At 33.1% G+C, this 14,874-nt stretch overlaps 4 protein-coding genes across 4 annotated transcripts; 1 reads left to right on the top strand and 3 right to left on the bottom strand.

The window, feature by feature from the left end:
- Window positions 1-1,912: 1,912 nt before the first annotated feature.
- On the top strand, window positions 1,913-4,199 carry LOC132926346 (uncharacterized). Its single transcript, XM_060990700.1, has 4 exons — window positions 1,913-2,437; window positions 2,513-2,740; window positions 2,811-3,386; window positions 3,445-4,199. Exons 1-4 carry the CDS (start codon window positions 2,235-2,237, stop codon window positions 4,073-4,075), a joined length of 1,638 nt encoding a protein of 545 aa, XP_060846683.1. The 5' UTR covers window positions 1,913-2,234; the 3' UTR covers window positions 4,076-4,199.
- LOC132926351 (cysteine-rich PDZ-binding protein) lies at window positions 4,054-4,810 on the bottom strand. Its single transcript, XM_060990705.1, has one exon. The coding sequence runs from the start codon at window positions 4,687-4,689 to the stop codon at window positions 4,336-4,338; it is 354 nt and encodes a 117-aa protein (XP_060846688.1). The 5' UTR covers window positions 4,690-4,810; the 3' UTR covers window positions 4,054-4,335.
- Window positions 4,811-4,894: 84 nt separating this feature from the next.
- Window positions 4,895-10,600, bottom strand: LOC132926349 (Na(+)/H(+) exchange regulatory cofactor NHE-RF1). The gene is made up of 2 exons (XM_060990703.1): window positions 9,766-10,600; window positions 4,895-6,029 (listed from the first exon to the last, which is right to left on the bottom strand). Exons 1-2 carry the CDS (start codon window positions 10,336-10,338, stop codon window positions 5,826-5,828), a joined length of 777 nt encoding a protein of 258 aa, XP_060846686.1. The 5' UTR covers window positions 10,339-10,600; the 3' UTR covers window positions 4,895-5,825.
- Window positions 10,601-10,905: 305 nt separating this feature from the next.
- Window positions 10,906-13,161, bottom strand: LOC132926348 (ATP synthase mitochondrial F1 complex assembly factor 1). Its single transcript, XM_060990702.1, has 5 exons — window positions 12,743-13,161; window positions 12,490-12,679; window positions 12,260-12,424; window positions 12,071-12,193; window positions 10,906-11,336 (listed from the first exon to the last, which is right to left on the bottom strand). The coding sequence occupies exons 1-5, from the start codon at window positions 12,994-12,996 to the stop codon at window positions 11,031-11,033; spliced, it is 1,038 nt and encodes a 345-aa protein (XP_060846685.1). The 5' UTR covers window positions 12,997-13,161; the 3' UTR covers window positions 10,906-11,030.
- Between the last annotated feature and the right edge of the window lie 1,713 nt (window positions 13,162-14,874).

Here is a 14,874-nt window from a genome sequence, read left to right as displayed (position 1 = left end):
AAAAAAAAAAAATTCCACCGCCGTAGCATATATAATAACATATGATATTATCATACCTACATATTATTATTATTATGCAGACAGGTATGCTTACAGGTTCGGACGAGTCGTTAATGTAGAAAGCTAAAGCTGCAGCAGTAGATAAGCCGCCGCGGGAGTTGGGGGGGTTCACACGCACGTAGGTATATAATATAGGCAGTACAAATTGAATTGATGTTAAATGTATACGGTTTTAGTATGGAATATGTATAGCTATTATGCGTTTTTCTTTATTTTTATTGTGATTATATTACCATAGTAAAACGTTTTTATGTACCAGTGCAGATTGCTATGTATCCCATTTCATCGACCGTGTGGCGTGTCGACCGCATAATAATTAATAACAATAAATATCATATCACTTAAACAATGGGCGCATAATATTGTGGCATCACGATGTGACAAAACGCCGTGACCACTTCATAAACTTTAAACGTTCGACAATAATACGATCGATAAAAAATACATCATCTATTTGGTCGGCGGATTGTATTTTATATCTTGTATAGGTGCAATGCCGTATAAATTGAACTCAATTTCTGGCGGTGCAGAGAAGTATTTAATTTTCCGACCCAACAACGCTCCAAATTCTTGATAAATCCCTGCCTAACAAACAATTAATTTCACCACTAACAATTTTTTTTACAAAAATAAAAAACTATCATCGAATTCTCCGAATGGTAAAGACTTTATTATTGCCTAGTTTTAAAATACATTAACATTAATTAAATTCTTAAAACTAAATAATGCAGTGGTTTATTTACCTACAGGAAAATAATAAAAAAATTATAGATGAAAATTAAGTCATTAAAATGTCGCTAATGAATGACTTATTATACAAAACAAATCTTTTGATCACATGCCTAATACAATAATAAAAAAATTGGGGAACTCGTTTTGTTGTATAAAAAAATTAGGTACTGTTCTTACTTTTTATTCGTATACTTATGGAGATATTTAGAGATCAACTATAATAAGCATAAATTGAATATGAGAGCACTATAGCATAAAGCAGACAGCAGTGGATAAAGAATGCCGACGGGCGTAATTATTACACCGGCTATACCTATACCAATTAACTCCGTACAAAAGCACTTTTGTATATTGTAGAGAAAATTATACAATTTTGTACCTAACAAATAAATACTTTACTTTTGAAAATATAAATTATAGGTAAAGCCATAAAGGTTACTATTAACACCTATGAACCTATCTATACAAAATTTCAGAATTTTCTGCTGCTGCAAAAATATATGTTAGCGCTGGGCAATTTACGTTACCGATTTTGTGCATTATTTAATATAAAATAAGATGTACTGACCGACCAATCAACATATACAGCCAAAACTATGATAGCTATATTAGTTAAAGTCTTGAAGTTTTTTTTTTTACCACAATTTAGGTACGCACTCAAAAAATATTATTAAAAATGGGCTCATGCAGGGACTTTTTGACTCACGAAAAACGAATAGCTTTTTGTTTATACTGGGTTTCCATTGGTTACCTGTATTTTATATATTTGGTCAAAACCGATCAAATGACTGCGTTTAAAATCTGTGTAATTTATACGTTTAACGGAGCTAAAGACGAGGTAAACGCCACATAGGATCAGCTAGTTATGTTTAAAACCACATATATCATAATTTGGCACTAACGCAGCAGTTATTTTTATTTACTTACCCGATTTTTTTTTTTTTTTATATTTGGATACAATATTATCTACACGTTGTCGGCGAAACGCGAATTGATAATACTTCGTTTACCGATTCAGTAGCGTTTGGACACAGACCGAGACATAGATGGCGCGACCAAAATGGCGTCCGCCGTGGCAACTAAAACTTGTAATATTATATCCCTGCCCCATGGCATCCACGACAGTGTGTCGAGAAAATGATATCGCGCGGAGCGGGAGCGTTCCGAGTTCGAGTGATATCAACATTCAACGGAGTTGTTCGCACTACGCACTGCACGGTCCGATTTTCGTTTTTGTTCTTCGTTCAGACGGTTTTTTCGTCGACGAAGTTTTTCGTTTTTTGTTACCTCGGATGACTATGAACCGCACCAATGTCTATTGAGTTTACCTTGTCCATTACTATCAGCAATTTTTGTATGTGCTCGATAATGGTCCGTTTTTCTATGCGGGACATGTTCTAGTGTCATCCTCGAGCATTGCGTTCGGCGTACCTTTACTTACAATGACTAGTTTAGTATTTAAAGGCGTTGCCACCATGGACGCTACTATTGATTCGAATTCCGACGAACCGAAAAGAAAATGTCTCACCAAATCCGAGTATAACGCAATGGTTGACTGGATAGACTCGTTGATAAAAAAAAACAATGATTTTATTCTCAACCGGTATGGTCTGTTAAATTCAAACACACTCAGTAAATATCCCCAGTAAGTTATATAGATGTAATGCTTACTTTATTTTATTCATTCTATAATCTATTAAATTGTATTGTTGTCATATAGCTTACATAGAAACACTGTACTAAGCATTATCGACGGTCGCATTCAACAATATGTTCGGCAGCGACATCATAAGGTATTTTCCAGTCCTTCCAATGCTAATTCCCCTTCACATTCTTCAGCCACATCTCGGACTTCCGCTACAGCAAAATCTAAAGTTTATATGAATCATCGTCAGCAAGACCACATTAATAAACAATTAATCAATTCCACAAAAACAATGAATGAGAGGCAAGACATTTTTTATTCAATATAATCTAATTTAGATTGTTTTATATATTAATAATGTATATATCTATAGGTATAAGGATTTAGTAACTAATGGTACTGTATCATCTCCATTAATCGCATTGGCTGATAAATTGCGTATGCCGGCTATGTTGGTCGCAAAAATTGTACTCGCCGATCAGATAAAAGAAGAAAAATTGAAAGAGAAACTTGAACAGCAACATTATAACAATGACGATAGTTTAAATAGTAGCATATTAGTTGATACAAGTGGTGTATCAAATGTTAGTAACTTACAAAATGATAGTTATACAGAGTCGAAACAAAATGTTAGTTTCAATGACTCGAAAGCTAAAGAATTGGATACTTCGTTTAGTATTGATGAACAGTTATCTAAACAGTTAAACTGGCTCACCTGTAAACTGCGTTCAATGCATAAATCAGTATTAGCATTAAATCAATCTGATAATAGCTTTAATACTAGTCATTCATACAGTATGCCACCAACTAATAAAAGTTCGAATTTAACACCACATCAATTGGCCATGTCTACTTGGTTGATACGTAAAGATCCACAGTTGGCTTATGAAGTATACAAATCTTCTGTTGTTGATGGCTATTATGGATCATGTGTGGAATTTATCAAAAGGTATAATCTATTTGGTTATTTTTATTATTGTTATCTTACCATATAAATTGTGTTACAGCTGCAATGGCAAACGATTTGAACAAATTTTGAAACGAAATATGACATGTTTGACAAAGTCCCAGACAAACAGACCGGGAAGAAATTATACAACTGAAAAGGAATGCCGAATTCGTGGTTTAGATATGACACCAGATGTGGTTCTTAGCGAACCTATTGCCATTTCCTTGTCTGATGCCGAAGATATGAAAAATAGTCAAGAATATAATATAGCAACTAACTATGTTGGAGGTAATGAAAATGAAATTAGAGTGTTAAATTGGATAGAGTCAAAAGCAATGTTCGGTGGCCCAGATCAATTACGTAAGGCTACTCAAAGCCAATTATTTCCTTACTGGAATCGTTATGGTCCTGGAGCTGTAATTTATTGGTTTGGACATATTTTGGAGGATAATGAAAAATATCATGGCGTCCATGCTGGTGTTTCAATAAATAAATATAATACTGACGGAACTTCCACAAGCGTTACTTCACCTTCCAAAATTGATTCTGCTGAATTGTCTGCGTTCAATTTTTGGTCAAAATATTGTTTATTATTGGATGGATTTCCTGCCACTAATAAAATTGTTATGCATAACCGTCAAAATGGTTTAAAAAAGAAAAACTCAACTACAGTTACAATGACAGTTTAATTTTTTATAAAGTAAAACATTTTTTGTAAAAATAAACACATTATTTTATAATATTTTTAGTTTAAAGTACATACATAACATTTGTGAGACCTGATGAAATAAAAATAAGTAATTTACATATTGATTATAGAATATAGAATTTATAATCAATAATATTACACTTACAATAAAATGATTTTACATTTAGTAGGGTAAAATTATTTCAGTTGTTACAGTTATGCTGTAATTAATACAGTTTTATGTGACATGTTAAATTTATTTCAAGTAGCAGATTGTTTATAAGATTTAGTGTTTAAAATTCGTACACCACACATGGCACATATACCTTTCTTGTATGCGCAACTTTGACAATAATGTCTACCTGGTTCGTGCACCTTCTGTTTGCATATTCTGCATACACCAAATGAATACATAACCGAAGATGATCCCGTCTTAAGTGCAGATTTTGAAGATACTTTTGAGCCAGATAGAGTCTTGATTTTTCCAATAGTTTGCAAATGTTTGTTGTCCTGTTTTTTTACTGAATTCGTATCGATAGCATTACGACAACCCTGTTTCCAGGGGTCAGGAGTGGCTGTCACGCCCAATTTTTTCTCACATTTCTCGCACACCATTTTAAACACAAAAATTTAATAATCGTTATAATATGCGAATGTTAGTGTTTAAAAAACCATAGTTTATATTTTGTTGGCTTGTTGCATAAATGTAAACGGAAATTATGATAATAATTCTAATAGGTGATAAGGACGCATCAAATGATAAGGCAAGGAAGCAGGTAGGCAGGCAGTGGTACCGTGGAGGTAAACAATTTATTCCATGTTCGAGAAATTATATTTTTATTTAAAATATTTATTATATATATATAGAAACACATAATATATCATATAATATACGTACAGATATTTCTTTTGGAGCAATATGGTTTTTATAAATGTAAATAATAATTAAGTACTCTATACTCGTATGAATCATATTTTATAATGATAAATGACAATATATTGTGTAGAATAATAGTTTATTATAATATGCGTAGGGACCACTTAGTACCTACGCGTTATATTAAATCACCTAAAATATTATCTTTATTTAAAGATCTGCACGACTATGTTATATGTTCGTCGCGAGATTATTTACTATTAAATAATATACTAACCACTAAATTAATAATAATTAGTAAAGAATATTTTGTTTGTAATGACACGCAGTACTTGAGTATACATATAATGTTTTATGTGCGTGTTTGCGTGTGTACCATATTTACGCTTTCTTCTCATTTAACAAATCGAAAACATCAGAAAACGACGACGATAGTCGCACTAGTAGTACACATTCATACACGCACTTTATATATAATATAAAAATATGAAATACGTTTTTGATGTCTAATTTAAATTGCACAGATATTTAAAACCGAAAAAAAAAATAAAAAAAAATATACAACGGCATTACGGCGATAAATTCGCATGCGCGGCTATATAGGTATATATATAATAGATGTACCCTGTATAACCTTATATAGACTTTCGGACGGACGACGATAAAAACTAAACGCTAAAGTATACAATTTTTTTTTAAAATACTTAATCATTAAACTCACTTAACACACTATGATAATATATCATTATGTATAGTTATATTATCCTAAAATTCACTATAACTTAGGGCGCGTGTATTTAAAAATGCGTGTATGTATGTATGGGCGTATTTGTGTGAGTGTGTGTGTGTAAAAAGATTCACAATATTTTCGTTTTCACAACTTGTCGACAATCTCGTACTTTTTACGGAAATCTAGCGATCCGTCTCCAGTACCACCGGCACGTCGCGAGTCTTGCTTCTTGCGTTCGGCCAATCGCCGGCGCAGCTCGGCAGCCGTCATGTTCAGATTTAACGTGGTAGTGGTGTTTGACGAAGTCGTAGAGTTTGCGGGCTTTGCAGTGTCATCGCTGTCGTTCGCCTGTAAAAACAGTAAAACACCCCGATACGAGCACGTTTAATACATATTATATATATATATATATATTTAAATTGCACGATTTAAGTTATTAACAACTAGAACGACTACAAATGAAAAAAGTCCTATGTTGCAATCAGTGCCGGGTTATAAATTTAAAATCATCTATCACCAATAATTTTGTTTTTCCTAGAGAAAAACTACACTATACATAGACCATAGACGTGCCTAAAAAATGTTTACCCCCGCCATGTTTTAGTTTACCTTGAACAACTATTTACATCTTACGAGATTTTTTATAAATTGATATATTGTAATAGTATTAGTTAGGCTTGTCTCGAGAGGGAATGTAGAGGTTGCCACCCCCATACTCGTGTATAGCAAAATAAAAAAAAATAAATAAGAAACGACAAGGAAATAGTGCTAGCCAAAATCAAAAAGAAAATTATTGCTGATATTAGACGATACCAAGAGTTCAGATAATAATATTAAGATAATGTCAGTGCACTATATTATATTTTCTCAATTTCGGACCCTTAGTAAATGCTGTGTTGTTAGCTATAATATTAGCGTTAGAATTGGCCCATTTTCAAACGTAAAATTATAAGAACAGTATATTGGTATAATATGTGTTAAGTGTTTATATGTTGGCTCTTTATACAATATTTCAATTTTCCTGTAGTGTAATGATTATTTTTGTATTTTATAATGTACTCATAACTCTCAATTGAAATGCCTTATAAAAGCTAAAGTACAAACACAGATAATCTCCTTATCTTTAATAGTTTGATAATATGGCAATTCATTCTAATATTAAAGTTAATAACACAGATTGGATTTTCTGAACGTAAATTTGTCGTGAGGTGTGTGGAGAGTAAACAGATAGTGCGGCGGCAGTGCGTTGACGACTGACATCCAATCTAATACATTTTTGATGACAAATCTAATTGATTAACAAATAACTACAATATGTTTAGTTGCAGCAGCTGTGGGTTACAGTTGGTTAGGTTTTAGCTGAAAAAAATAATTCTTAAAAATTTTAAAAAAATAACGTCATCCTACCAAAATGATTATATTTTACAAATCATATTAAGTGACAATGAAAACATTGTTATAAACATCTAAGAAAGGAGAGGACTAAGTCTCAAATTGCGACATGAGTTACATGCAGTTATAACGTCTATATACGTAAATAGGCAAAGCATAGACGAGAACTGTAAATCGGCCACAGGAACGTGCATAGTCTAGTTATTTATAAATTATCGGCTTCAATATAATGTGAAATTATAAAAATTATCGGCTCAAGTGCGTCAATTTACACATTAGCTCACCGGCCAGTCTATACCTGCCAGCAAGTTATTTGTATTCTAACAGACAAAAGCACAAACTTAGTGCAATAGTACTCGGACAAAGAGAATCAAATTATAGTATTTCTTATGATTTAAATGCATTTTAAATTGATTAAATATATCCTATATAATTAATTATGATATCATAAAATATCGAAATATATAATTTATTGCAACTGACCATGTAACCATATAAAATTGCTATTATAAGTTAAGTACATACCTATATCGTTAATGACTCACGATCTTACTGTGGGTTTTTGATTTGAAATTGACACTTCCGTAAATGGAAAACATATAAAGTACCTATCGAATTATTGAGTACTGTTGCAATTTATGAGTTTGTTACGTGGCGGGAATTTTAGGAAAATAATATTTGCTAATTTTGCAGGTACATCGTATTACGCGCATTTTCAACAAAGTAAAACAGCATTTTTTTTTATATACAGACAATAAATAGTTTATAGTATGCATTTCTTGAAGTGCAATGACATCTATTTTTTCCTCTTTCATAAGTTTTGATTAAATTTTCAAGGATGGTGGTAGCCTTCACGTAGCCCTCCCTGTATATGCGCTTGTAGATATATTGAAGAAATGAAGACCCTTGCGTACGAACTAAGACTATGAGCGTAACTAATACCACAATAAATTAGTACCTACTACCTATTATTATTAAAATACATTATTCCTAATTGACTTTTAATATTTATTAATATATTTAATGGCTGTAATTTAGGTATATAATGATTTTAATTATGGTTTGGTTTAATCGCACCTATTTGTAAGTAAAGTATGTTGTTGAAAGTCGATTGTAATGGACATCTTTCAGGTAGCTGGGACCCACGATATCCATCATTTAGCTCGATATTTACTGTATACCTAATAATACTTAAGTATGTATCTATATTATATACATTACAAATTGATGTTTAAAACTATGGCTGGTACGAGAAAAAAAATATACAATTAATAACCTTAAGATATTTAAAATATCACTTAACTTTCAGTTTGCGTTGCGTTTAAAAATATGATAATTATGAAATCCAATTTGTGTAATTACCAATACTTATTTACATACGATTACGTATTTATGTTATACTAAACTACTTATTAACATAATTATATTTAAAAAACAAAAAGTCTTGTTCGAAACCTCCGAAACGAATTTATAACAAACTTACATGACCGTTTCATTATCAGGTACGACAAGCATTTAGGGCAGACAAAAATCATATATTATAATTTATAAGTGTCTAAAAGCTTGCTGTTTTATAAAGTAGTTTGTACGACATAATGACGTATATCGCGTGTGTATTGGTACTTTACACTTTTGAACTCTTCTTATTAAACATCTCTCATACTAAATCGATGGTACACAACAGGTCGCGGGCTGGGCAGGTATGTAAATAAACATCATCACACCTATGTATGCAATACCTGGTACCTGTATGGAATAATCTGCGTGCTGCGGGCGCGCATTAAACAGAGTAAACATTTTATGACGTATGTAAGTTGTATACAAGTAGTCCAAAGGCTAATTAAAGTGGAAAATCTAGTCGACTATGACCAACTGCCACCAAAAACGTATAAAGTTACTAGAGAGGTCGTTTACAAAAGTATGGGAGATATATCTGTATGTATTTATGTTGCGCGTCTGACATTTTGAAACATTTTTCGTCGGAAATTCTATTTTACCGGTTTATCACACTACCTACTGCAAAACTGCAATATCACAGCGATCTGCAAATGCCTAAACCTTTATATAACGTTTCGCGCATAATGTAATCGAATTATATCGCTAGCGTGATGGTATTATAATAATATTATAATATTTTTAGGTAGGTACCTGTGTGCGCGCCGAGTTACTGTAACATCACGAGCTGATGAAACGTACCTACGTGTGGGATATAATATTATACCGTACAGGAACATAGTGGGGGCGTCCTCGACCGCGTTTTTCACGCGTCATACGGCGATGCCGCCAGAGTCCTTGGCTACAACCGCCGTCTGCCACCCACGCCCAACCGTTGGTCACAGCGATATTATAATATTACATTTTTACAATAATATGTGTGTAGGTATTATGCACAAACACACACACACACACACACATACATAGATATATACACAACACAGATTCCCGTGGCGAATCCGTGACACCGTCATAGGACCCAAAATCCCAAACAGTCTCCGCGATCGGACACCACTGATCTCGTACCTAAGCGCGGGTCGCACACCGCGGCTACCGAAATAGTATGCGTTTTTACGTACCTAACGGACACGACTACGAATAGACTACGTACGAACAATATAATATAGTCGGAAGGCGATGCAGTAATAATAATAATAATAATAAATAATAATGTCAACGCGACGGGAAACAAACTCGCCTGTTGTTTTGCGTCTACTACATGGTCGGCGGCCGCCGCCGTGGTCGCGGTCTTTGGGCTCGGCGCGTTCTGCGGCTGGAGCGCGAGACATTCGGGCGTCGGCTCCTCGGGCGTGCGCAACACCAGCACTTGCAGTCCCATGTCGGCGTGCACCCTGATGCCCTTCTCCCTGTAGAACGTGTCGGCCCGCCGGTCGACCACCAGCAGCGAACAGCGGCTGACCGAGTCGTCCGCGTCGCCGTCGGCCGTCGCCGAGCCCTTCTTGATGCGGCCGACCACCTTGGAGTGCGTCTCGCCGTCGATGTCCACGCCGTCCACCTGCACGATCCTGTCGCCCTCCCGGAGACCCGCGCTCTCGGCCGGGCTGCCCCGGTCCACCTTGCCGACGAACTGGCCGCCGGAGAACGGCAGACCGCCGTTGGGCGACGACGCGGACGTTTTTGACTTTTCCGCGTGCAGGTTGAACCCGTACCCGTCAAAGTGCTCGGGCCAGGTGCGCAACACGCACAGCCGGACGGTGGGCTCGGCCACCTGCTGCGGCTCCATGTCGTTGTTGGCGTCGTGGGACGACATGACGTTTCGTGCGGCGCGGACGCGGATCGATGTGTGTTAGGCCACGGGTTCGCTGCCTTGCGAAAATCCAAATCCAAACTTCCCGGGCCGGTTGTGTAGCGGTTGGAACGGTGCGAACTGCGAGTTGCTCGACGCGAGAGAAACGTCCGGCGAAAGAGAAAATTAGAAAAACACCTGTTGGCGATAACTGCTACTCGGGTACTGCTAGCAGGACTCGGTAACGGGCGCTGTACACGGTACAATATTATACGGCTAATGCACCAGATGTGTGTGACAGGTGGCGGCCACGGTTACGGATAATGATTATGCGTTGCGCGCTCACGTCCGTTGCCAACATCCATACGATCGCGTTATCACGCTATCACTCTTGTGCCAAATACTTTAAGATATGTTAAAATTTAAAACTCCATTGGTATTTTGTACTTTTATGATTTTTATCTATTAGGCATTTTGGCATTCACTTGTACTTGTCGCGAACTATGGCGCAAACCGCATATTATTAGGGCATTGGTATGATTACAAGTTACGAGAAATTACCTATATTGAGATAATACTTAAATAAAAACATTATTATTATTGCTAAGTAGTATTTATTTTATAAACACACATCGGTTGTATACCTACTTTAGAATTTATAAAAAAAAAAATTCTATGTTTGTGAGACACTTGCTGCTCTTATGAATTATTTAATATTATGAAATGCTCAAGGTTTCTACAAGAGCAATTACGTCAGAGTGTTTGAAAGTTACATCTCCTTCGTTGAATGATTTTAAAAGTTTTTCTTTGTCTGCAACTCCAGAATCTACTGCATAAAATATACGCAACTGGTTGACAAGGCAAGCTGCTTCAGCTGCAGATAATAGTTTTCCATCATATGTAGATCTCATCAAGACACATGATTCATTATCCGATTCACTGTTTTCAATAGCTTTATCATTGTTGCAAAGGTCAGTATAATATTCAATAGTCATACACTCTGGTGCGTTTTCGTTGTATGTCTAAAACATAATATAAATAAACAATTATGTAATTATTTAATCTAATAAAAAAAACAAATTAAAAATGTATTTTTTTCTCATATTGAGCTGCTTTAATATTTGTTTTAATGTAAAGTTATTATCTTAAGAAGATACTACAACTGTTGTCTGTCTTACAAGTGCATAACACAGCAAATCTGAACTCAGCAGTTCACATTTAGCTTAGTTAGCTTTAATATTACAAAGCATTGACTTATTATGAAAATTAATAGTAAGAACTTAATCTGTGTTGGAAGGGTGGTTTTTTTTAATGATAGTTCTGTTATAAGGAATATAGATAGTTCTGTTTTAAGGAATATATATATATGGGCATTTTTAAATTTTTCTATTTTATTTACTCTAAACTTATAAAAAATTGAATTATCATAAAAAACCTAGATATAAACACAGAAAAAGTTCTTATAATTAAGTTTTATAATAAGTAATTTTATTCTTTTATTAAAATTAACAAAGTTAATAGCTAACTTCTGAGCATAGGTTTGTAATGTTACATACTAGTATGACAGAGACAACAAATTTGAGTGCAGTGTCTTCTTAATTACTAAACAAGTAACATTCAAAATAAAAGTAATTTTAAGGTTCATTAAACTTTTAGCAAATTTTATTAAAACTTAAGTGGAGTAAAATGTTTAAATTTTAAACAATAAATTAATACATATTAGGTCTACTCATCACAATACAATTGAAATGTTTACCTGATAACTAATCAATGGTGTCAAGTGAACTGTGCAATTAGATGTTGAATGTTCTTGATAGTGCTGGAACTGTGCAAATATGAACTCGTAACCACTAGTGTTGCGTGGAAGTGGCAATATAAACTGAAAACATACACTTTATTGAAACCATTGTATTTGAGAAGTTAGGTTGTAAAAACACTTGAGTACCATGGGATATTTTATAGACTGATTATAAAATTTTTCAAACTGGTTTAGAGGAATAACTGCACTCAGAGTTTCATCACGTGTCCTATGATACGCCAACCATATTTCAGATACATCTCGCCATGATTTGTCACGTAACAATTCTATGTTCATAACTTGTTCTAGAGTCTTTAAATCAATATGATATGATGACATTATACAATTGAAAAAATGTGTTTAGAAATTTTGTTTACTTTTGGTTTGATCAGTAGTGACTGGGATGGTCTTCGTTTTGGTTTTGCTTGTGGTTTAGTTTCAGTATTGTTTATTTTTTCAGACACTGTTTCTGTAGTATTTACTACTGCCGCATCAACAGTATTAGTAGTCTCTTGATGTTTTTCACGTAAGCGTTGTATTGCTTCTCTGTAGGCACTTGCATTTTTTCTATGGTACAAAAACAAAATATTTTTAATTTTTGTTAATTAGATTGGTATAACATTTTTTTACTTTTTAAGATCTCGCAATTTCTCGGCATAAGCTGTGTAATATGGGTTGTTTTTTAAAGTTTCATCTCCTTCACTATCTGAAGAAGATGATTGTTGTTGAAACGAACTAGATCTTTTAATTGTTTGGGTTAATCCATTGTTATTAGACACCACATTTGAAGCAACAACTTTCAATGTATTGCTGGAGGTTGCTATATGTTGTTGAAACTTCAAAAGACTATTATGTAACATATGACGGTTTAACGCCATCAGCATTTTGGTGACGATTGATGATTAATTAATAATTAGGTAATTTGAAATGAATCAAATATTCTAATAAACATTCACGAACTACGAACAGCTAATCGAAGCAATATATATCAAAATAACTATGAAGAGGTTTATAAAAATTAAAAATTATATTCTCGAGTTTCAATGACTGATACTAATGATACTATCAAATTGATAACAATAAAATAATAATATAGTGATAACAACATAGTTTATTAGGAGGATAAATTATATATTTATTATTTAATATTCTTTACTCTTAAGGATAGATGGATACTGTAAATTATAATAATTAATTCTAATTAATTTTCTAAAACCGTGGGTGGATATTATATGTTACCCTTGTATTGATAATTGTTTATTGTTCAGTGAATAATGATCATAACAACAATAAACAACTTCAAGAGACAAGACACAACTAGTAATTATACAAGTAAATACTAAATATTAAATAGTAATACATACAATCATTTGAATCACAAAACAATAGTACAGACTAAAGTCTATCGTTCAATATTTTTAAATTTTTCTTAACAAAACACAGTAACAAGTAATGACTAATAATCATTTTTACAAATTTCTACTAATAAAGAATTAGTAAAATTTTTTTTTTAAATATACATATACCTAATGAATTGAATAACAAAACAAACTTCAAAGTCTCTCTATTATAAAAAATTATACTTCAGCAATGGTATATTAAAAATAACTTAAGTTCCATTTACCAAAACTTAAAATGCTGGTAGAGCTGTGGGCTAAAGCCAAAAAAATAGTTTTTTCCTAAAAGATTATCACTAAATAATTTAATGGTTAGAACCAGTGGCGTAGTTACCACAGGGGCAACAGAGGTAGTTGATTCGGGGCGCAAAATAACAAATAAAATAATATCGGTTTTGTGTAATTGTAATTGTAAATTTATTTGAAATAAAATATTTAATGTGATAAAGTGTTATTTGGCTAATCTTATAAAAAAAAACATTATATTTGGTCACGGCAAAGTTTTAATGACAAAGGTCGAAGAATCAAATTTATATTAGGTAGGGCAAAAAATATATTTTGCCTCGAGGCGCTGACGAGGGTAGTTACGCTAATGGTTAGAACATCAAATCATAGGTATCGACTTTTAAATTTTATCATGGGGACAAATAAAAAAAACTTCTGTTTGTGGACATTATTCCATTTTTCTTAATTGGTTATAGTTAAAACTAAAAAAAAAAACATAAACATGAAAATTTTGTCTAAAATCATCATATTCATTTCAATATAAAAACATTTTTTCTTGTCGAACACTTGGTAGTTGGTAATTAACATATCTCCTATATTCCATAAATCCAAAGATTCTACAATTGTTTTGTGACAATTCATTAAACTGTCAAATCATTAAACCTCTGTTACATAGTACTTTACATATAAGTTTTTAATCTTCTTAACATGAAAACGGATCTTTCAGTAGTGTATGTAGACATGTAGTGACTGGTACTGTTAAGTGTTAATATCAATTTCACGCATTCCCTAAGCTCGGTTAGATGAATGGCTAAAATATATGATAAATTTTTAAAAATATTCAATTTATTTGGAAATGTGAAATGATTAAGCCTTGGCTTTAACTATATCATGAAATATATCTCTATGAAATTTCAATTTATCAATATTTAAATTATCCTTATAAAATTCATATTATATTATTTGTGGTGATATTTTTGGATAAATTAAAACAATGTCCACATTAAATAAAAATGATTGAACTCCAGAGTTAAATCTTAGCTATAAGCTAGAAAGTATATTATGATCAATGATTTCTTTGTATATTTAGGTGAAAATGTAAATGACTTGATTGTACTTTCTTCATATTTAAGTGTACCT

The sequence above is a fragment of the Rhopalosiphum padi genome, chromosome 3 (assembly GCF_020882245.1).
Source record: "Rhopalosiphum padi isolate XX-2018 chromosome 3, ASM2088224v1, whole genome shotgun sequence".
Taxonomy (NCBI): Eukaryota; Metazoa; Arthropoda; class Insecta; order Hemiptera; family Aphididae; genus Rhopalosiphum; species Rhopalosiphum padi.
Note: the sequence above shows the minus strand (reverse complement) of the source record. Positions and strands in the feature narration are given on the sequence as shown.

Coding starts and splice junctions, on each gene's coding strand:
- LOC132926346 (XM_060990700.1), top strand. CDS start 2,235: ATGACTAGTTTAGTATTTAAAGGCGTTGCCACCATGGACGCTACTATT. Junction 2,741..2,810: donor ACAAAAACAATGAATGAGAG/GCAAGACATTTT, acceptor ATATATCTATAG/GTATAAGGATTTAGTAACTA. Junction 3,387..3,444: donor TGTGTGGAATTTATCAAAAG/GTATAATCTATT, acceptor ATTGTGTTACAG/CTGCAATGGCAAACGATTTG.
- LOC132926351 (XM_060990705.1), bottom strand. CDS start 4,689: ATGGTGTGCGAGAAATGTGAGAAAAAATTGGGCGTGACAGCCACTCCT.
- LOC132926349 (XM_060990703.1), bottom strand. CDS start 10,338: ATGTCGTCCCACGACGCCAACAACGACATGGAGCCGCAGCAGGTGGCC. Junction 6,030..9,765: donor TAGTAGACGCAAAACAACAG/GCGAGTTTGTTT, acceptor CTGTTTTTACAG/GCGAACGACAGCGATGACAC.
- LOC132926348 (XM_060990702.1), bottom strand. CDS start 12,996: ATGCTGATGGCGTTAAACCGTCATATGTTACATAATAGTCTTTTGAAG. Junction 12,425..12,489: donor CACTACTGATCAAACCAAAA/GTAAACAAAATT, acceptor ATTGATTTAAAG/ACTCTAGAACAAGTTATGAA. Junction 12,194..12,259: donor AGTCTATAAAATATCCCATG/GTACTCAAGTGT, acceptor GTATGTTTTCAG/TTTATATTGCCACTTCCACG.